Genomic DNA, 22,383 nt, shown 5'->3' with positions numbered 1-22,383 from the left:
CAGCACCGGCTAATGGTACCGTGTCTGTTACTAGTCAAACTATTACGAGCTCCCATTGTTCCTGCATCAACTACTTTGGCTCCCCTGACCTTTCCCAACACACGCTACTGTAGCTGCGATGTTGCAGCGACTGCGTTGCTTCCTCAGGACAGGACGTGCATGACCCTCAAGTCGAACTGAGCGCACCCTTAGCAAACTAACCAGGTAGTGTATCCCGGTCTGCCATGTCCGTCTTTGCGAGCTTGCGTGGTAGTAGACTACAAGAGAGCAGTCTTTGGCGCCGCATTTTCGCTCGTATACGGCATTGCAAGTCCAGTCTGGATGGGTGCAGGCTGCCATGTTTGAGCCTTTGCTTCAAACCCGTCCTTCTCAACGATGTTGACATCCCTAAGTGCAAGTATAAGCATAGTTCCAGTGCTGCATCGCATCAACTCCAAGAAGAAAATCCAGTAGCAGGTATTTACTCCGTAGCCAGCACTTTCTTGATCGGTTCTGCAGCCTCGATGAACTTCTCGACCATGGTGTCCAGCTTGGTGAGATCGTCCTTGCCCTTCTTAACCTCCGCAATGAGTTTTTGCTTCTGCTTCAGCTTCTCCTGCCGCGCTTCCTCGAGCTTGAGACGGACTTGGTGTTCGTGCTCGATGCGCGCCGTCATGAGGTCGTGTTCATTCGAATCTTGGTGCTCGGGGAACTGCTCGAGGAACTGCTCGCGGGGGATGAGTGGTAGCTTCATGTATTTGTGGCTACACAATAGTTAGCGATGGACGCAGTTTTCCACGCGAAGACGCACTCGTAGTTTTCAGCAGCAGAGATCTCGGATCGTAGCGACTGCTCCTCATACTTGAGGTTGTGGAGACCCAGAATGAGCGCATCGTTCACCGCCCTGTCATCGGAGGTCTTCGACTTTTCCTCGCGCACTTTCAGCACGCTCTGCCGATACAAGGTCTTGACAATCGACAGTTGCGCGCGGATGTACTTCTCCCGCTTCTCTATGTCTTGTGTGGCTTTCTTCTCCTTGTCAATATCTTCGCGCGAACCTGGCTTCGTATTCTTTGGGTGGGCGAGCTGGTAGTCTACAAGCTCATTGATGAGCTTCTTGAGGTTTTGCACTTCGTTGTACAAACGCGCGTTATGCGGCGTCTTGATGAGATCGGCGATATTGAAGGTGGAGAGATCCGTAGGCATCGCGTCACTAGCCGGCGCGACTGGAAGCTGATGTCCGCTCATATTGGAAGGCTTTGCAGGGTGTGGTCGCGGGTGTTGGCGCGCTCGAAGAAAGGCGCGCCTGCTTGGCATTCGGCTCGGGCTCCAGTATCACGTGATCTCGTTGAGCCTGGGTACAGCTCCTACCACCTGAGCCACGCCTGTTTCTACCAACGACGCCACAATTAGGCTGAACTCTCGGAAAATACACTAGGTCCCCAATGCATTGTCTGAGATATCGAATACGCCACGTCTGATCGATCTCGGTAAGCAGTGCGCAGTGTGGAGAGATGAGATGCGTACCAGATCCTGGCTCATTCGATCCCACAGGGCGCCACATATATCCTCGCCTATCATCCTGACGCATCGTGAAGGGATGTTCACATTGAGCACATCGCGCATCAGATCGATCGTACTCAGCGCACTGGTCAGCCGTTCAATCCAAGTACTAGCATCGAGCAGTTCCAGGAATCCAAACATGCATACCCTGATTGAGCGGACTTAGGCCCACCCTTCGTCAGCTCAAGGAATCTGGTATTGGGTTTTGCAATGCACAATCTTCTCTCGCGGGCTACATCAAAGCTATCGCAATCATGCCGTATACCAGAATACAAGCTCAAGCACCAGCCCGGACCGCGTTTTGAGTCAAAGGAGTACTCTTTTGCTTCCTCCTGCGGGCTGAAGGAATACGTGTGGAAGTTGTGGACTATCACGAGGATGCTGCAAGAGCTACACCCGACTACCAGGAACCGATTGCACGCACTGCAGAATGACAAGCCTTAGCCATTCTGTTTGTGGTGCCGACGCGGTCGCTACCTTACGACATGCTCGCCAAGTGGGAGAACTCCGTGCTTCCGATGCCAACTGACTCACTTCAAGTCGTCATGCTCAACCCTTCCTCAGAACTTCATCTCCGATCTTGCATAGCCGTGCCGCCCCATGCTACGCTTGTCCTTCTACAAAAGAACGTGTTCTGACAGAGACAAAATCCTTCGCGAATGCATTCCGCCCAAGTTGGCGTCTCATGGAAAAGATTACTAGTCCGCACATCGGCGAGAACATTGTACACCCGACAAAGTCCAAGGTCACTAGCAAAAACGGCGAAGTGCGCAAGAACGGCCCAGAATCCTCCCCTCGCAGGTACTGGGCGTTCTACCAATAGCGCGGTCGCGGCACGTGCTAGCGTCGTGTTAGGCGTACCTAGGATCTGAGCCTGAGATGAGTAATTGCGGAGGATTTGCATGACTGCAGACGCCCAAGGTTTGCAATTCCATGAAGATCATCGCAACGCTCATATTCCGAGCCACTGTCAACGCCTCACTTCAAAACGGCCTGAAACGTCGAGAGACCTTGGACTGGGTACAGACGCGGCTCGCTAGGAGCCTCTTGATCACCAAGCTGCCGGAAGTCATCATCCTCGGCAAGAGCTCGCAACGTGCTTGGCTGAAAATCTGGTACTAGTGAGCCAGTCTTTGCCCTTTTGTATCTTGCATCATTGCGAAACTTAGTTGGGGACCAATCATAGCGGACGTCCACGAAAGACATCTTTACGGCTCCCACGCGCTCAATAGTTGGCTAGACTTTCCGCTACCCTTGTGGATGGAGGGAGTTAGCTCCACTCCTGTATCGTTCAATTTTGTCACTTGTCATTTGTCCAGACGGAATTTTCGAGGATGGCGGAGGCATGTCCGAAGAGATCAGGTCTCGCTGCGGCTGTTGGTGGCACCAGCCTTAGATCGATCTTGTGCGGCACAGCTAGCAATACGATTCCGAAGCCAGGGGTAGACGAGGTTTCAACGAAGCTTCGGCGACCCTTCTGGCAATCCCTGGCGCAGCGAGACGCCTCTCTTCATGGGGCAACGAGCTTTGGATGCCCCGAACCTCGCCTCTAGCGGAACGGCGTACCATCCACTCAAATGATGTGTCTCGGGCCGTGCGACCTAAAGGTAGTCTGCGTACGTACACTGCACGCAGGGTTATCGCAGATGGAGCTAGATAGCCCGGAAAGACATGACCGATGGACCCCAGATGGCAATTACGAATATGTGGCTGGTAGGCGAATGCTCTTTTGCTTTTCCCGTTACGTTCGGCGCCTTGTTCATGCAACGCCGAACGTACCCATGCACGGCTCGTTCTTTGGGCTGAACACTGGCGGCTGATACGAGATGACTATGCATCTAGCATCCGCGTGGTTTGGGCAGATTCTGTTTCGTGCACTATCTGGGCTGTCGAGACGTTCACACGCATACCAATTTTGGAGTCAGTTGGGGGAGATACCGCTCCTCGCATAGCCAACGCTTAGATCATACATGCATGCAAGCAGCACGAGGCAGCTATCCAAGTATGGACTAGATACCCGAGAAAGATCAACCCGCACGATGCTCGGCTAGCAGTAGTGTGGCATGCAGCTGTGCCAGCAGGCACAATCTGCACGCTGCAGTCACAATGATCAGCTAAAAGGAAGCTGCCGGCAATCAAAATGATATTCATCGGTGCTATGTCTTGCTAAACTGTGTAGCGTACAACAGTTTCCCGGAGATAGGTTTCGGCCCACAGCACCGACCGTATGTTTTCCCCCTATGCACGCACACTTTCACGTGGAATGGCAGGTGTCATCTAGGATATCCCTAGAACAACCTGGGGCGCTGCCATACAGCTCTTGGCACTAAGCCCGGCGAAGGCGAGAACCTAAACCTTATTCCGGGCCTTTCGAGCGCCCATTACAACCTTAGAGCTATGACGCGACGCGATTCGCCTGGTCGCGCCTCCTTGACTCGATGCTCATGCGGGCTAGAGCAGACGGACGGCCTGGCTTACCACGGTATTTGGAGCGGGCCACAGATAGTCTCTAGTCAGGGCTCTCGAGTGCACTGTAAAGAAGCCTCGTTGACCCGCTCGTTGGTCTCTTTGATTCCCCCAGCATTCGTTCATTTTTACCATCTTTGTCATGGCTCCAGCAAAAGAGACATCGGTTGATCTGTGCAAGCGGGTCAACGCACAGGGAAACACCATCGCAATCCGCATGCTCGAATACCTGAGCACAGCAAAGACACCTATTCATGGCTTTGAGCCACTTGCCAGAGAGTTCATCGAACTTTGTCAGGTGTTATGGTCCATTGAGGCCGGTGTCACGGAAGCTTCGAAAACACGAAGTGGATTTCCCGTCGAGGTATCTCAAGAACTTGACAGAAGGGTCCGCCAAGTCAACGAAGAGTTCTCTGTTTTGGCCCAAATGGTCAACAAGTGTACGTTTCCCCAAATCTTGGATTGTCTGCTTCTATTACCCTCGCTTGCATGGTTGTTGCGGACTGTTGCTGACAGCATTACTTGCTACAGTTGTCGACAAGGAGAACCACAAAGGCGGCTTTGGCATGAAGTTCCGAATGATGTTCGCCGACACAGATGTCGAGAAAATGCGCCACACACTGTCACGAAGTCGTGACTCCCTCAAAGTCAGCTCTGCTATGTTCAGGTGGACACTAGGCGACGCGCGAGCCGATGCTTCCATGGGCATTGGATATGCCGGACTGATTGCCGCGTTGGAGCGACTGAACCCAAGCAAAGCTTCCAGCCTTCCACCTCTACACCCAGCGCCGACATCCGATCTTCCACCGACACCACCTACAAAAGCTCCGAGCAATCATGGAGACCACCCCCTCTTACCACCTTCACATCCTTCACACCGTATGGACAGACCGTCACTGAACGAACTTCGCCATGAGGAAGGACACTCGTATGACAGTCACAGTTCAAATTTCAGGCACGAGGACACTGGCCTCTCGCCAGGAATCGTTGATCTTCACAAGAACTGGCGCGCACCAGCCAGCGCTCGTTCCAGTGAATCAACCAGGGACACAATGTACCATCAGAATGTTCGGTATCACGAGGATCCGGTGTACGAGGATGTCGCATCTCACTCCTCTACCCGGTCGCCCACCATGGAGGAGAAATTGCACAGTCTCAATGTCAGCGAGCGCTACATGGACGATCATCACTCTTCATCCAAGGTGGATTCTGCCATCACATCGCCGCACTGGGCGCCACGCCAAAGTGGAGGCTCCAAGAATGTTGGTGGCAAGGCAGCACTCTTCAACGCTGTCGAACAGAGGAGGCACCGGATGCTCGAGCAGCTCCTTGACGGCGGTGCTAAAGCAGAACCTCACATGGAGTCAGCAATGCTTCGCGTCGCTGCCCAAAATCAAGACGTGGAGAGTATCACGCTGCTTCTACGATATGGTGCGGATGCGAACGGTTTCGACCGCGAAGGTGTCACACCCTTGTTCGCCGCCACTCGTGCCCAATGTCTCGAATGCGCGAAGACACTACTAAAGCATGGCGCTGATCCTAACCTGTCCGCCGGCCCCGATTCCGAATCACCTCTAGCGCTGGCTGCGTCTCAGAACTCTATTGATCTCGTTCAATTGTACCTCGCCAATGGCGGCGATGCTGGCTTCATTATGGAAAATGGTTCTACGGCACTCGTATCAGCCATGAACAAGACCACTTCGCCCAAGTGTGTTGAAATGCTCCTGAGCGCGGATGGCGATGCCAACGCAAAGAATGGAGAAGGTACAACGGCCCTCTTCCAGGCTATTCAGGCGAACCGTGTAGATCTCATGACTGTGTTGCTCGACCACGGAGCGAATCCCAACCTTCCGGGCCCTAAGCACCCGCTCTGGCCATCCACCTACAAGCCAAAAGCTCTTCAGCTGCTGCTTTCTCGCGGTGCTGACACCAAGAAGACACCAGGTGTCATGGAATTGGCTTCTAGTCTTAAGAAGCTGGATTCCATCAAGATCCTCATGGAAGCTGGTGTATCACCCAACCTGCGGAAAGACGGAGTCTACACACCACTCTGCTCAGCTATTCGTGACAACAGCCCGGAGATCGTCACTTATCTGCTAGAGCATGGCGCAGACCCCAACTTCAACGCTGCGGAGTACCCGGCCTTCAAGTGTATCACACACAAGCGCACGCATTTCCTCCCGCAACTGGTTGCCGCTGGCGCAGACCTTAACAAGCCCAAGGGTATTATCGAAACGGCTGTCAAGTTTAACGACAAGGACGCGATGATTTACCTGCTCGATCAGGGTGTCAACCCCAACGACCGCACACCGGACGGATGCACACCGCTTACCACCGCCATCAACGACGATCACGGCGAGCTTGTCGATATCCTTCTCTCTCGCGGCGCAGACCCAGCCATCCGTGGCAAGGATTGGCCTCTATGCATGGCTGTCAAGCGCCCCACCATTCTCAAGAAACTCCTTGCCGCAACCCCCAACCCACGTGCCTTCCGTGGTGTCGTCGAGATGGCTGTTGTAGCCAATCAACTCGAAAGCATCAAGCTTCTCCTCGCAGCAGGCGTTAGCGTCGAAGACAAGAACTGCGGTGTCTTCTCTCCACTCACAACGGCCATTCGCGAAGAACGCAAGGTCATTGTTCGCTACCTTCTCGACGTCGCGAATGCCGACCCCAACGCCCCTGGCGAGCACTTGCCCATTGTCAAAGCCCTCCGCCGCTACTCAGGCGACACAGAGATCATCCAGATGTTGCTCACACGCGGCGCGGACATCAACAAGATGCACCGCGGCTGGAATGCTATTCTGCAAGCCGTCGAGAACGGCGATGCTGAGATCCTCAAGCTTCTGATCGACATGGGTGGCACCGTTGACCTTCAACTACTCGACGAATCCGGCCGCGCCGTTATTGACATTGTCACTGAGAGGGGCTGGGAAGAGGGCCTTGCGCTCCTCTTCCCGAATGCGTCCAGCAGTCCGAAGGCCAACGTCTCAAAGGCCAGGTAGTAGGTAATCCACCACTGCTTTCTCCCTCTTGTTACTTTGCGGCAGGAAGAGAGCTGACTAGCCGCAATAGTAACAAGAAGAGTTTCTCAATCTCTGACTGGCGCTGGATGAGCATCGAGCTTGAGAAAGGAGATCTGAAGAGTAGTGATGACGACGACGACGTTCCGGACGATTGCAGTCAAGCTTCTAGTGAGCTGTTACATGCATAACGGAAGGGTTCGTATTACCACTTGCCTTTTCTTTCTCGTCATGGAAGTAATGCTGGTTGGGAGGCTTGGGCATGGTTGCATTGGCGTTCTCGGTATACCACCTGTCATTTAGCATCCTTTTCTTTGGTTTTACACGACACGGAGCGCACTTGACTACTCAATCGGTAGTAATCTTCTTGTTTCCTGGAGCTGCGCTTTTGTGTATCATTCGTCTCAATACATTTATACATACTTTACATCCACATGATCGTTTTTCCTTCTTGATACTCACATCGACCTTTCCAACTATTGCGTTCACCCACTCAATACCCCTCTTCTACACACCATGTCATAATCAAAATCACGCTTCGGTCCGAATACCTCCTCACTCAGGCAGCCCTAGTCTGAACTTATTGCCCTGCATTGAACAAAATCCTTTAGTCCGCCACACTCGCCTTGCTCACACCCTCATCTCTGGACCCACATTCCAGGCCCTCGGTACACACGAAACCTTATCATTAGTCCCAAACGCGGGAGTTGAGGCTTGATAGACTAAAAGCTTTTGAGCTCGTGACTACACACAAGTACCAGAATGCGTTATCTTAGTATAGGCCTAGAAACGTAGGCAGAACTCAATCGGCGATCGCATTTGCGCCACATCCGTCGCGGGTCGTCGTCCAAAGTACTAAGATGCTTAGTGGGGAAATCAGCTGCGGATGATGCGCAAACCTTAATTGACTCTCACCCGGTCGGGAGTCGGCACAGGGACATATGGGTTAACCTTGTCCGTGATCACGGAATGGGGTATGCTCAACGAGGGTGTTCCCTCTAGACTTTGCCTCGCCTTGCCTCGCCTTGCCGTGTGGTGCTTACGGAAAACTCACATCCATGCCCCTCACATCATGCACGCTGATCGTCAACAAGATTGATACAAGCGAGGAATTCCATTAGACTAAATAACGCATCGTTCTACTTTAGAGGGATGAAGCCATCGCATCTCCAAACAAGAATGGAATAAGACATCCGTGACGAAACCAAAGGGTATAAAAATAAGTGGCTAATGTTTCGCAAAGCCAAGAATGTGAATGAAGATCATGAAGTCGTAGATCGAGATTGTTACTGAACAACTGACCCTTCAACGTATTTTTTGTTGCGTGAAATAGCTGGTCAGCGTGGCCTAAATGCAAAGACTCTAACGCTGGAATAGAGAATGAGGGAAACGATCGTTATACATTATGTCGTGAAAAGAGCGTCGGAGCGACACGCTCATGCGAATGCTGCAGACGAGGGCGTTGCTCGGTAGCGGACTTGTGATGGTGTTTCAAGCTTTGATCAGCCAAAGCGCTCTACACGCTAGGAAGCCAGAAGGAAAGCAAGAACTGTCCCACAAGACGTGACGTATATTTCGTCTGGTTGTCGGCTGAGATGCTGACCTGCTGCCGTTGTTGCAGGAAATCAACTGGGTTGTCATTAGCAAGACCTCTCTCGCAACATCCAAGTAATGTGATGGTATCGACTTACTGTTCTCCTTGACCAACTGCGCAACTTGCCTCACGAAGTTGACACTGCTCGCATCTCCGAAGCCCACCTCCTTTTCCCAGTCGTGATCTGCGTCGCGCATTGGGTTATGCTTGCGGTTGTACTTCCATCGGAATATCTGCTGCACGAAGTGCATCCGCTGATCAATCTCACGACACGCGATATCCGCCTGGCTCTGCGCGTCTCTCAGGTCTAAGCGCTCTGTAGTAGCCTTGGTAGACATGACTAGGTGAATGGTCTTTTGCTGGTCTTCAAGCGCCATGCACATACCTAGCACCGCGACAAAAGCGGCAAGCCACTTATCGCAGCCCTTGGAAGATTTGAAGATTTGCTGAAGCTTGTTCAGAACAGTAGTCTGAATTGAGCGTTGCAGACGAGAGAAGAAGTATTTGAGCTGTCGGTTGGTCATGCGCGGCGATGTGTAGTTCTCGACGTAAGAGTTGTGACCGCTGTACGAGTGCATGCGTGACAGTGTTGCGGCTTTCGTTTCCTCGGCGATGGTGAGTGTGTGTGACATGATGAACGTGACCACGATAAGGCGGAAGATTTCACGGAGTAGCTTTGCCTCGTCGTCCGACTTTGGCTTCACGCGCGTCATCAGCTTGAAGAGCTTCTGTTGGAAGTCATTGTCATCTTCCATCCAGCAAAGCTCGCCAAAGGCGTCGAGGTGATGGTCGACAATCTCGGTGATATACCTGTCGTACTTCTTCTCTTCGTTGTGGTTGATGTGCACCATGCCTAGTGCTGGGCTTTGCTTCTGGATAGCGACTCTCGTGTGTGTGACAGGATCCGTCTTGTACTGGATTTGCACTAGCAACGCGTCGCCACGGGGGATGAACTCGTACACCTTCACTGGCATCCGAGGCATATTGTCTTGGCCGCATGTCATCATGACGGTTAATTCGACACTTCCCCATTGTTGGATGTACTGAGTCACGAAATGCGTGAGGTTTGCGTCCTCATGCATTTGCGTAACCAGAGAAGGAAGGAAGTATGGCGACAAATCGATGAGCTTCAGCCGATTACATCCAAGGCCGCAATCAGCATTCGGTCGCTGAGATCGCTTGAAGCAACGCTCGCAGATATCGCCCGGCCCACACTTGTCCCTCTGCAAAACACAATGCCAGCATGCCACAATCTTACGCATATCATGCGCTGCTTTGGCAACAGTCGGCTCGAGATGAGTGCCCAACGCTCTGCCACCAGACTTTGCTGCCAGTGCTTTCTGTGCTGCACTCTGCGATGACTCTGGCTCAGGAGATGCATCGAAACTCAGTTCAGGTACAGCGCTGACTGTGGAATAGTCCATCTTGATAGAAGGTTGGTGTGGTTGCTGTAGCTGCGGCAGTTGTTGCAGATGGGTGTATTGCTGTGTCTGATACTGGTCGAAGATCATCTCAGAGTCCGAATGTTGATAAGATGAGTATACGCCATCGGAGCTCCCCGGACTGGGTGCGGAAGGGCTAACTTCTGGCTGATACGGAGACCTTGGGTGGTAGCCCGTCGATGAGGCCGTCGATGGTGGGGCGGGAAATTGGTTGCTGGTGATGTAAGTATCCGTGAAGAGACTAGATGATGCGTTGTAGTTGACAAAGTTTTGCTGGTCGGGTGGTGGTGATGCGCGCGTGAACTGCATCTCTATGGACTGATGAGTCGGAAGTTGTGTTCTTGGCACATGGTCGAACGGGCGATGAGGAAGATTTTGGCCTTGGGTGAAGTATAGTTCACCTTGGAATGATGTCGTGGGTTCGCTAGGTGAGATCAGGGAGGAAGGGTCTGTATATTGCGCTGCCCACGAGTCCACATCCACCAGATAGTCCGAGTAATTGATCGGATCGCTCGCAGGGTCGAAAACGACATGGCCGGATCGAGGGACCATTGAGGACCGCGAAGGTGCTTGTCCATTCCAAGGGTCATGGCGAGGTGGCTGGGTAGTATAGTTCTGATTGTACATGTTGGTTTGAGGATGTGCCGGTGCTACGTGGTGTGATGGTTGGGTCTGCATAGTATACTGCTGTTGATACCGCTGCGTCTCAGCCATTGTAGCGTTAAACGCCGCCTGGACTGCTATGCGGGTGTCAGCGGATACGGCTGAGCTATGTCAAGATGACAAACCTTGATCGCTGAACAACATGCCAGAATCCACCCCGGGTATGGAGTGGTGTGAGCTGTGTGATGACATGGTATTGCCGTTATGGTGGTAGTTAGGCGTGTAATCGATCATGTCTCCCTCAAATGATGAGCCTTCTGGCGTCCTTACAGACGTGGGAGAGGTCGAAGAGCTGTCAATCTCCCATTGCATATACTCGGGTGGCTGGTCTTGGGGCAGTTCTGGTTGTTGCGGCAGACCGCGGCTCGCAGGCGGTGGGGTCGCAAGCGGGCCAGGCGAGAGTCCAGTATGGTTGATCAGGGAATCTGTTGGTGTTTTCGACCGCCGGCTGTCATATTGACCATAGACAAATGCATGCGGATCGATGAAAAGCGGCTGGTCCTGGTAGGTCTGGTAGTGCTGTGAGTATGTCGACATGATGCGCAAGTGGCGGCCGGGGCCAGACAGAAGTTAGGGTCTTCCTAGACCTTGCGCATCAGACGGCTATGAGAATCCTGTTGTGGGATGATGACCCAGCGCTCGAGCCACGGACTGGAGATGGTGAAGACGGGAAGACAACGGCTCGTACCCGCGCAGAACAGCGATGCGCAACAGGGAACGGCACGCGCGAAGGGTCTGACCAGAATGGGGGACGTCCAACACTACTCGAGGAGGACGCGCAAGAAGAATCTGTCTCAGAGCGGCTGATTGTCAGAAGTTCAGATGGCGATTAGTCTGGTGGCATTCCCGCCCATCTTACGCTGCCCCGCGAGGACCGGTGAAGGACAACCGGCAAATGCAAGCTATTGGCTTAGCTGCATGCATCCGCACAGCTTTTAGATCGCACCAAACCACAACCAACATTCGCGCTGCCTTCGCGCTGCGCTGCAAATCACCGATGGTTTGAGGTCGAGATTCCGTCGTCAAAGTGGCTGGTCGCGTCCCATTTTGCACGTTTTGGTCGCGATTTTTGCTCGTCGCGGGAGCCATGTCCTGAAACACATGGAGTCGTCCCCAGCCGCCTCGATGTGCCTCAGGCATGACTTATGCAATGCACAGCCTGCGCCTTGTTCGCTAAGCCATACTTCATCAAATGCAGCCTTGGGGGGACGAATGAAGGTTGCACTGAAGGGGATGGCTGGTTGAGCAACTGCAAATTACGATCTAGTGCGGCTCTGCGATGTTGACCGGTAGACGAGCTGCCAGCTCATGCTGCGGGCAGTGACATATGTGCGGGCGCGCAACCCAATCGTTTCCATCCGGCAATAGGTCATACCGTTGTTTCCACCCGGTTGCGCGCATCCATGGGATGTGAGCGTTCTGTGTAAGAGGGCTTGTCGAATGCCAGCGCACAGTGGCGGACGGTAAGGTAAGCCGGATCATGTGGCGGCTGTCGCGCGTCATATGTCGCTCGACGTCGTTGGCTTGCGTCTCTGGCAGAAGTGCGCTATGTGAAAGACGGAGGGGTGGCAGCAGTGTGAAGCAAGAGCTGGCACGAAGAACGTCTTTGATCATCGTTCAGGCTTGCTGCTTTGCGCGCGCTCGTAGACCTGGCAGGCGCCATCGTGTCCTGCCTCCAATCGACCTGGGCAGACACTATGCCCACTCCAGCTTAGGGCGCAGCACTGTGAGGAGCACGATTTTCGTACAGCCGGGTTTGGCCACGAGACAGCACCACCGCGCCTACTGTGGCGCAGTTTGATTCTTATCGTCGTTACGTTCAACCTGACCTTCCGACTAATTGCGCACCTTGCTCGGATCCCACAGTGAGTTCGAGCGACCGCGGTGTGCAACCGGCGCCACTTGCCGGGTGGCTGCTGCTTCACTTATTCTGCTCGAGACAATCGACAAGGCGCTTGAAAAGCGCTCAACCCAGGAAACCCTCGGTCGACGGTGCTACCACATTGCATTGTGTGACGTCATGGGAGTATGCTGCTGGGTAACAGGGCAATTGGTAAGCAGGAGAGACACTGGATATGAATTTTCGCGACAACGTGCAAATGTTCAAGCACACTCTAATCTTGTGGAAAGTCATGACATACAGCACAGGCCGGGCCATGTCGCACCTAGTTGCCACGAGGCTGTGCATATCGCAGCAGCTCCTCATCCTTCATCATCCGATCGTGGCATCCTCTTTCCAAACACACGCATACCTCGATACCCTCGTCAACAGCATTCGCCTTGACACCGGCCCTGCTCGGGTACACGAAAACATAGCCTTCAAATTGAGGATCGGGAAAGCGAATGGCTCTCGCGACACCGAAACCAAAATCATGTTTCTGGTACACATTCATGCCTTGCCAACTCGTACCTGCCAGGTCCATGCCTAGGAAGGAACTCATGTTGATGTTGATCCACCGCCTATCGTTGAGCCCCGCGATCCACTCGGGAAGCTCAGCGACGTATTGCGGAGTAATTGTCTTGATCGAGTTCCGCACTCTTTGCGCAATGCTGGGAAGGTTGTCTTCAGCAAGAAGTTCAGATATCTTGATCGGCTCGGTGCGGGGAAGCGCAACCGCATTGCCCATCATCGTTTCCGGCAGAGGCGGGTCCAACACCTTTCGTGTATTGAGTGCATGGACTAGGATGACCTCCTTGCCAAGATCAGGGTGGAGAAGCTCAAGCTTGGACCGTGTGATACTCTTCCAGAGGATGGACATGATTGCATCGTAAGTCGAGATCCAACTGTCTCCTGTCTTTGTCATGGCTCGAGACTTGAGTTCCTCCGTCTTACTCTTAGGAAAATGCCACATTCGAATAGCCAACTCGGGCATCTTGAAGTCGGCTGGCGGTGGAGGAGGCGGACCCCCGCCATCCTTAAGTACGGGGAACTTGTGGTCGAGTTCCTTCCACCGCGCAGCATCTGGCTTCTTTGCACTGAGACGCGATCGGTCCATGGTTTCCTTGGGGACTATCTGGAAGGAAGTTCCATTGGCCACCGCTGCAGAGTTCTGCGCCCAAGTGGTAAGGAAGCCGTCGCATCCCGGGCCGTCGGAACAGTTGTGATGGATAGCAACACCGAGGACGAGACCGCCTTTGATGAAATTTATCTGAAACGTAGAAATGAGGAGATCGTCTTCCTGATTGTCCCCGAGCGGCGAGAACAGTTGTTTCTCTGTCACCGCCTTGGGCAACAACCTGTGTCCCTTGAACGTCGCGGCCGGGAAATCGGTCCTATCCAGCTCTTCAAACGAAAGAAACGTTTCCTCCAGGTTCTGCACAAACAGACTGACTTCGCTGTCCTTTTTCTTCGTCACCCACAGCCGTCCATTGTCCGCGTCCATCTTCAAGCCGCCGGCGAGAATTGGGAACTGGCTCAATGTGACTTCGAGACCCTTGGTCATGCTATCCACGACCTTGGCCTTTTCAACATGTGGCGCGAGCTGGAACACCTCCACTATCTGCACATAGATCTTCGGCATGGTGTGGTCCATATCGGAGAGAGCGAAGTCCTCCTCTGCAGGAGCGCTCTCCCAACCTGCTGGGCGGATCCTAAGCTCTTTCGCGGACATGCTGCTTGCTGGGGTAAAACGTGGTTGAGGCCGAGAAGCTCCAGAAAAATGCAATGAATAAGAGACAGAAGGATTTCGCTTAAAACCACGACCCTTGAGGACGGAGAATTTCAGCAGCTGATCACATCAAAGCCCCGACGTTGCGCGCCTTGCACTGTGGAGATGGCAAGGTTCATTTTAACCAGTGCGCCAATCATGAACTGTTTGTGAGGCGTTACTTCGGTCGGAAAACCTGCAGTTCTACATCCGATAAAGTGCCGTTCCTGACTCACTCTTGTACGGTCTCGCCAGGACAGTCTAATGTCTCGCAGGAAGCATGGTGAGTGCGTGCGGAATCTAGGCGCGGCAAGCGGCAACGGCGCGGCGCGAGCTTGAATGAAAGCATATCTCACCTCATGCAGACTTCCGTGGAGTCCAACCCCAGATTTTGACTAGGGCAATGCACAATACTTCCGAAGTGTTCGCGTTCCACTACCCATATACCATTTGCGCATACATAAGGAGACAAGTATAAAGTCTACTTCTAGTTGATCAGGACACAACAAGGTATTACAGTTAAGCCTTAAGGGTAGCTCGCGGACTGCCTATAACGTAAGTCGCGATAGGGAGATAACATCAGTTTTGAAGAACACCGTGGTAATGCCACCGCTTATCACTCTGCGTCACGCCGCACGTTCGTGCCCAAAGGAGTCTCCTCATCAGGACCGAATGTCGCTACCGCATGTTTGGACCGTTGGCAACCCCCACCCGATACTCGTCCTAGTAACGAGTCGCGAACTTCAACGACATAGGGCCGACTTCATGACAAGGATCGGGAGCGCTTCTTCATGCCGACTCACGCACCGTTTCATTGGGCACATGCTGCAAAAATCAAATGGTTCCTGCGTCGCGTACATCGACACATACCTTTCCCCGTTTTGTAAGGGGTTACTCTTTACTCACTCGCAGCACTTCGACTTATTGCGGCCGGACGAAGTACTCGCGATCTTTTGATATTTGTTGAGAAGAAGTGCATACCGTTTGGAGTTTTCACGTACTGTTCACTGCCCACTATGGATTTTGTCCGAAGAGCCGGAGATAATGTGAATTTGGTGGTGTACGATAACATTCAACCCATTGTTTGGATCACCACAGTTCCATTCTTCATAATGGGCTTGATATCATCTGCTATCCGGCTTTACACTCGAGCTTTTATACGAAAGCCTTTTGGTACAGACGACTGGTTCATGCTGGTTGGAACTGTGAGTGTTAAACCTACCCTGTTTCTGAGCCGTGCTGTGACTGACCCAGAGACAGATCTTGTTCATCGGGCAGCAGTATATCGCTTGGATGTGGACCATCTTAGGCGGCGGGCTGTAAGTTTGACACTTTCTGGAGAGAAGTTTTCCAACTGTTTTTCTAGGCACGTTACCGACCCTCGTGTTAAGCCTGAAAACCTCAAGAAAATCAGCACTGTACGTTATGGCAGTCTTACGTGTAATGCACGCTTTCGCTCGCTTGGTCATACATATTAACACACAAGGCAGTATCTCTTCGCAGAAGAGTTCTACTATCTTCTTCTACAGTTCTTCATAAAGATGTCGTTCCTCTTCTTCTATCGCCGCACACTCGAGGTCACACCAGGTTTTAGGATCGCGGTAATAACCACTATGATCCTGGTCGGTTTGCAGACGGGCGGCACATGGATTTTCTACGGCCTGCAATGTATCCCCATCCAAGCCTTTTTCACCCCAGAACTTTATCCGAACGCTGTCTGCATTTCCTCTGGTCTATCATACTACTTGCCCTCCGTTGCTGTAAGTCGCTCGTCACCTGTCAGACTACTCTCCACTGACACTATGCAGAACGTCTTCATGGACGTAGTGATTTACCTCCTCCCGATCTACCCTCTGTGGAACGTACAAACTACGGTCCGCCGCCGAATCGGTCTGATGTGCGTCTTTACCCTTGGAGGCTGCACGATTATGATTTCGCTTCTTCGCTTCATCGTCCTGTGGCAACTCGCAAACACGAAAGATGTGTCGTACATCTTCGGCTCCGTCACGATCGTCACGTCTATCGAATTCGCGGTAGCGATCATCACCGCCAATATGCCTGGAATGTACGGCTTCTACCGCGCAAGGGTATCGAGAAAAGAGCAGAGTTCCACTGAGGGATACCACTTTGGCATTGCTACCCCTGGATCCAAGGGCCGTTCTTTAGGGAACGCTAGTCGTGTGACAAAGGGTAGCAAACTGAGCACTCATGGCGAGGAAGATGATGTAAGAACAGGGAGCCAGGACGAGCTGTACCCAATGAGCAATCTCGGTGAGAGCGAAGAGGAGCAGAATATACGCGTCACTACGAAGGTCATAGTCGAAGGGGAAGATCCCAAGAGATTGCCCAGGAGTAGTCTCAGGAGCCTCAGAAAGGGACATTGATGGTGGCGATTATGGTCCCTTCTCAACCACGTGTAGCGAGCTGAGAGGCAAGATGGTGGCAGTGATTATGGCTATGCATTATACCCAAACATGCGAAGATGTACACGCTTGTGGATTGGTAGCAAGCTTACTCTAGCATTGTTCAGCGTTGGCGCCTGGGGCGTTCTTTTTAAACTTAACACCGAGAACCAGCATACATAGCGAATGGCGTTTATTTGCTCGGAAAAGACTTGCCACAGAATGTCAGATACAACTTCTGACGCCGAGCCTTCGACGGAGTCGATGTCCGAAGTTCGCGCTAGATCATCGGCGTCGAGAACTCCGCACTGCGTGTCAGCAGTCCTTCACATATCCAATACGAGTAATCCAGTGTCGCTCATCGCTCAATCTTTACCTGTACTCAATCAGCCTGTTCACGCAGAAATCAGCGAACACCTCCAGAGCGGATTCTAATGAATGCACCTGATGACTGCCCAGGTGAGCGTTCTGCAATTTGTGTGGCTGGTGACATTCTTTCACTCCGAATATTCCGTGTCATTAGCTGTTTCCAGTAAGGATCATGTACATCACCAGTAGGCTCCCGCTTATCAGCAACCTCATCCAATGGCGAGAGAGACTATGGGGTGTGAAGCGATGTGATCTAGACCTACTTGGGATTAGCAAGCTGCGGGGCCGTTTCGCCGGAACATTGAAGAAATACTCCGACGAGGTTCTGCTTCTGTATGTAGGAGATACGTAAGTTTAGGTGCGGAACAGTTCTTTCGCACTAATCTTACACTATTCGGAGAATCATCTAGTATGCTGCGAAGGAACGGGAAGCCCAGGTTGGTGAATTCGACAGTCAGATACCCACGGGTGGCTAATCGTGACGCGCAGGTCGTGCGAACCATGTCGCATATCGAAAATCAAGTGCGACCATGCCACGCCCACATGCTCAAAGTGCCAGACTCGTGGGATGACAGAACAGTGCTTTTACCACCCTAACCCAATGACGAAGCCTGCTGGCACCCCTCGCAAGAAGCCAGAGCCGCGTCGTCGCCGGTTGGATGCGCAGGCTACAAACCCGTCATCCAGTCAGGGGAGGTTGACGCCGTTGACCCTAAGTCCACCAACGTTGAGGAATGATGCGGGAATTGGCCCATGGCCTACTCCTCCAGAATCTGCTACTAGAACAACACAAAGCGGACCCGACCCATCCCGGAACTTCTTCTTGGGCTCTACTAGTTATGCCGCTGTCTTCACAGAAGAGCAGCCCTTACCAGACACAGTACATGAACAGCCATCCGAAAGCCCGAGCACAGCCCCTTTCGTGTCAAATAGAGGCATGGCACACCGCCATTGCCAATTCTCTCTAGGAGATACGATAGTCTCTACGCTTCAGCCATTTTCCTTCTATGAAAGGTCTCTTCATATGTATTTCGAATCGCACAAGGGTAAAATCTCTCAGGTACAAACTGCGTATGAGACATAGACTGACTTAGTACATCGAAATCCTAGATCCAGCCCTCCCTGGTCCCCTTATTCTTTCCGCATTGCCACAACTGCGCATAGACTTAGAACAACTTCAAGCTGCTGGTAATCACGCACACCTGCTCTACGCCGAGATGACAAGGAATTCCGCTCGCCCAATGAAAATACCTTCAGATATGCGTCCGTCAGAGTTCCACACTCTCTTCACAGGCAAAAATCTGAGATGGGAGATTTTGGGCTTGATCATGGCGATTGCCGGCTCTAGTGCCCAGTTCACATCGCCTAACGACCCCCTCTTCACATTAGAAGATGGCAAGCAGATGAATAGAGAGGAGTTCATCGAGGACATAATGCATGCAACCAATACGTGTATCAACATCTGCCAAACACATGGCGCTGTCAATGAGCGTACGTATCATTCCTAAGCAGACTTACCGTACACATTTTGATGGAAGCAGTCATGGTATGTCTCGTTTACATCAACCTGATGGTAGTCAGTAGCTTCTACGGGGACAACCGTACGTCACCCCTACATCCAGAAGACTAAATTACGATCGCTGACTCTCCAGATCATGCTACTTGGAGGCGCATGGGCGACAGTGTATCCGCGCTCTACGCTGCGGGAATCCACTGCGAGGCTTGCAACGTAGACGGTAGCAACGCAGAACCATTCTTCATGCGCGAGTTTAGGAGACGACTCTACGCGGCGATATATTATGGCGACAAGACACTAGCGGTGTTCTACGGAAGGCCTCCGATGATGGGCTGGAGATACAGTGACCGCAAGATGTTGTTAGATATTAGCGATCGCGCTATGGCCTCGGACGATACTGAAGTACTCAATGCTGAGCTCTCGAAGCTCGACAGCGACGGTTGGAATACCGAAGGCCATCTGTACCCTACTACTTTCGGTAGGATGCGATGCCAACTTGCTGTGTTTAAAGAGAGATTGTTAGAGCAAAGTCTTGCAGGCGAAAAGGATAGTGAAGTGGTGCGGAATGTCGAGTACGTCTAGATTTTCCATCGCTTTTTAACCTTCGGCTAACAAGAGCAGAGCAATCTCTGCCGAATGTGCCGAATGGTGGAACTCGTTACCGACTCACCTTCGCTATGATACATATACCGAAGAAGCCGCTTGGGTAGACCGCGGTCCTGGTCTGGCCATGCGGCTGGTCGCCTACTACCTGGATTACCTTCACGTACATTTCCAAACGCAACGCCTCCTTCATCGGATAACGCAACAAGCCCTGCCAGCATTGTTGGAAGTGTCTCTGAAGCTACTGGTGTCCTCACTCGTGGCTTCCAAGCCGCAAAACCGCATATACGAAACTCGTCGCCATTTCCCCACTGTCATTTTATTCTACTGTTCCCCAGCTGCTGGTGTATTGGCACTAGAGCTCCGGAGATGTACGATTGAGGGCGTACCACTACCTAGCACAGTCTCCCGGGCCGACATTATCCGTAACCTTTCCGTGCTGACTTCATGTTTGGAATGGAGCGTTCTTCCCGGCGACGGCAATCTCAAGCTTTGCAACGAGCTCAACAAAATGCTCGCACTGGTACTAGATGAGGTCCTCAACTACGAACCTCCAACCAAAGGCACACCAGATGCCGGTGACGATACCGCAGCTAATCTGACCGGGATGGGGCAGGGATTCTTCGATATGCCCATGACCGAGGGGCTGGAACCTATACCAACAGAGTCGTCCGACTTTCTGAACTGGCTAGACAACGCAACGTGGAATAATGCGGTAAGCTGAACAGTCACATGCAGAAAGAATTTGCTGACCAATCCAGGACTTGTTCTGAGTGTAATCAATTGTGTCAACAGGACTGCAAAGCCTCGGCCAACTAAAACAAACCATCCAACGCCTCATACTCGAATCCCGATATATTATGGAAATCTGACACAATGTACGCCTCGAACCGCTCTTCCAGCAACATTATTCCCAGAATCTAAGCATGCGAACTATTCCACGCATCATTCCGAAACCCACATCCGGCAATCTTACTCCTCTAAAGGCGGTGAATCGTTCAAAGCCCGGAGAAGTACGCCGCTCTCGCAGCAGCTCTATTCTCACACTCATCGACTTTCTTTTGCGCTTCGTTGCTCGATTGCGACGTCGCTTCAGCAGCTGCTATCTGTATTAGCTAGAGTTCCAATTCATCAAAGGATGTATGAACATACGCTTTCGGTTCAGCAACTTTGCCAGAATACTTTTCGACGTTGATTTCGTTGAGACTAGGGAGTTCGCATCGGAAGATGAGTATGGCGGTGGTGCAGTGGTAGAATAGCGTGGCAGATCGCTTGGTGAGGTGGTGTTGGATTGAGAAGACATTGTGGTGGTACTTCGGTAGCAGTGACAAGTAGATGTCGTATTGATAGTGCTTGGAGATATTGAGAGGGCTGAGACAGTTGATTTAATTTATGCGGCTGCTCTCGTTGACAAGTATGACTCTGCCATTGATGTTCCACATGTCTTCTTATATGCAGACTCGTCATATCACTACCGATCAGCTCGGAGACCCCATCAGGTTCGTCATTGCCCTTTCCAGCTGCTTCGGAATTCAACTTGACTCTTCCCCACTCAGCACAAGCCATTAACTGCATGCCTTACACATTTGGTGCAGCCCTCGGAGTACCTACTTGGCGGGCTTTGGTAAGCGAGTGCAAGCATCGTGGTGTCAGCGCTAGGCAACAGTGTTAGCCGTCCAATGCCGAATCGCGGCACTGAAGAACGTTGCATGCACAGATGTCAGGATACACGCGTCAGGTGTGTTTTGCAAAGTCTGACTGGTTTTCCTGATCTGGATTGTTGTTTTTTGTTTGCATGGATCCTTATGGCTGCATGGTGACTGAGAATCTTCGGAATGAAAATAGTGCCGATGATTTTGCCGGTGAGTTGGAGAGGGTTAGCTTGACGTGTTTGCTCCGATGGAAAGGGCGGAGTCTAGAAGCCCATGACATTCAAAGGGCACATGCGACCAAATGAGTCAGATCCAGGCATGTTAATGTTGACAATGTTCTTGGATGCGATAAATGCGATGGAGCTGTGGGAGGGCGTTTTCCCTATCACGCAGACTTTGATTCCACCTAGGCGGCTACAACGAATGTCATTTGTTGAATGCAACAGGTTTTGGCGCCTGTGTCAACTGCAAAGTATTTACACGAAGTTTCTACGGGCCTCCCTTGGACTGCATTCAAGCTAATCAGACACACTGCGAGTAGTAATCACCTCCGGCCTTGCAGGTAAGTCCTGAAGCACCTACACAGCGTTAGTAAAGCCTTATTTGCACGTTTTCTCAGCTCATCCGACTTACAAGTTTTGCATCCAGTGAAACCATTTCCGCCGCATTGGCCGTACCTTGCAACGGAGCAAGCGCCAGAACCACCTCCATTCGTTGGCACAGCGGCGGCAGAGGTGGCTACCGCTGACGTCCTCATCGTGGTTGCAGTAGCTGTAGCAACTGGCGCTCCACCAGTAGCAGTGACAGCAGATCCAGCACTACCAGCAACGGCTTCTGTACCACCCGCGATGACTGCCGGACCGGGAGCGACGTACGAAGCGAGGTTCTGGTAGATGTTGATTTGGATACCGGGGTCGGTAGCCTTGTATGCCCCAGGGAACGATACGCCAGCGGGTGAAGAAGATCCACTACCAGTGACAGTGATCTGGTAGCAGGTGATGTAGAATTGGGCGCCGTTGGCACTGCCTGCAGCATGTAGCGCAATAGCCTCCGCTCTCAGTAGATAATCTCCGGGGGCCAGGTTGGTGGGAATCTCCACATCCATCTTTCCACAGTTCTTGTTCAGATCCTTAGTACCCCAGTAATCATCCGAACCGCCACCGCCACCGCTGTTCTTCGCCCATGTATCCTGGAAGACCTTGAAGAAGGGGGTCGAACCATCCGCTGTGGATGCGTCTGCAACCTTGGACATGTAGACCAGAACGGGGCCGTAGTGGGCTCCGCCGATGGCTTCGTTAGCGCATGAGCGGTCGCCGTTCTGCTGGTGCATCTCTACGGTGACGGTACCACCGGCAGGAACGCTGCATTTCGAGGTTGCTGGACCGCGGTTGGCGTTGCAGCGGATGTCGTTGCTTGCTACTGAGGTGACGGGGCTGTTGCCATTGGGTAATCTTGCGCACGTCGACT

The 22,383-nt window shown here is 52.3% G+C and overlaps 7 protein-coding genes across 7 annotated transcripts; 3 read left to right on the top strand and 4 right to left on the bottom strand.

The window, feature by feature from the left end:
• Nucleotides 1-460: 460 nt before the first annotated feature.
• J4E86_007865 (uncharacterized protein) lies at nucleotides 461-1,185 on the bottom strand (the record flags this gene model as incomplete). The annotated part of the gene is made up of 2 exons (XM_051448380.1): nucleotides 461-743; nucleotides 791-1,185. The coding sequence occupies 2 exons, from the start codon at nucleotides 1,183-1,185 to the stop codon at nucleotides 461-463; spliced, it is 678 nt and encodes a 225-aa protein (XP_051300647.1).
• A 2,965-nt stretch (nucleotides 1,186-4,150) lies between these two features.
• J4E86_007864 (uncharacterized protein) lies at nucleotides 4,151-7,010 on the top strand (the record flags this gene model as incomplete). Its single annotated transcript, XM_051448379.1, is given in 3 exon segments — nucleotides 4,151-4,448; nucleotides 4,540-4,936; nucleotides 4,952-7,010. 3 exon segments carry the CDS (start codon nucleotides 4,151-4,153, stop codon nucleotides 7,008-7,010), a joined length of 2,754 nt encoding a protein of 917 aa, XP_051300646.1.
• Nucleotides 7,011-8,544: 1,534 nt separating this feature from the next.
• J4E86_007863 (uncharacterized protein) lies at nucleotides 8,545-11,264 on the bottom strand (the record flags this gene model as incomplete). Its single annotated transcript, XM_051448378.1, has 3 exons — nucleotides 8,545-8,657; nucleotides 8,720-10,714; nucleotides 10,853-11,264. The coding sequence occupies 3 exons, from the start codon at nucleotides 11,262-11,264 to the stop codon at nucleotides 8,545-8,547; spliced, it is 2,520 nt and encodes an 839-aa protein (XP_051300645.1).
• A 1,628-nt stretch (nucleotides 11,265-12,892) lies between these two features.
• J4E86_007862 (uncharacterized protein) lies at nucleotides 12,893-14,338 on the bottom strand (the record flags this gene model as incomplete). Its single annotated transcript, XM_051448377.1, has 1 exon — nucleotides 12,893-14,338. The coding sequence occupies one exon, from the start codon at nucleotides 14,336-14,338 to the stop codon at nucleotides 12,893-12,895; it is 1,446 nt and encodes a 481-aa protein (XP_051300644.1).
• Nucleotides 14,339-15,667: 1,329 nt separating this feature from the next.
• On the top strand, nucleotides 15,668-16,758 carry J4E86_007861 (uncharacterized protein; the record flags this gene model as incomplete). Its single annotated transcript, XM_051448376.1, has 4 exons — nucleotides 15,668-15,693; nucleotides 15,741-15,792; nucleotides 15,865-16,134; nucleotides 16,183-16,758. The coding sequence occupies 4 exons, from the start codon at nucleotides 15,668-15,670 to the stop codon at nucleotides 16,756-16,758; spliced, it is 924 nt and encodes a 307-aa protein (XP_051300643.1).
• Nucleotides 16,759-18,473: 1,715 nt separating this feature from the next.
• J4E86_007860 (uncharacterized protein) lies at nucleotides 18,474-19,988 on the top strand (the record flags this gene model as incomplete). Its single annotated transcript, XM_051448375.1, has 3 exons — nucleotides 18,474-18,636; nucleotides 18,798-19,233; nucleotides 19,283-19,988. 3 exons carry the CDS (start codon nucleotides 18,474-18,476, stop codon nucleotides 19,986-19,988), a joined length of 1,305 nt encoding a protein of 434 aa, XP_051300642.1.
• A 1,472-nt stretch (nucleotides 19,989-21,460) lies between these two features.
• On the bottom strand, nucleotides 21,461-22,246 carry J4E86_007859 (uncharacterized protein; the record flags this gene model as incomplete). Its single annotated transcript, XM_051448374.1, has 2 exons — nucleotides 21,461-21,494; nucleotides 21,594-22,246. 2 exons carry the CDS (start codon nucleotides 22,244-22,246, stop codon nucleotides 21,461-21,463), a joined length of 687 nt encoding a protein of 228 aa, XP_051300641.1.
• Nucleotides 22,247-22,383: the final 137 nt, after the last annotated feature.

This window comes from Alternaria arbusti, assembly GCF_024043155.1.
Source record: "Alternaria arbusti strain BMP 1465 chromosome Unknown scaffold_11, whole genome shotgun sequence".
Lineage (NCBI taxonomy): Eukaryota > Fungi > Ascomycota > Dothideomycetes > Pleosporales > Pleosporaceae > Alternaria > Alternaria arbusti.
This window is presented reverse-complemented; position numbering and strand designations above follow the sequence as displayed.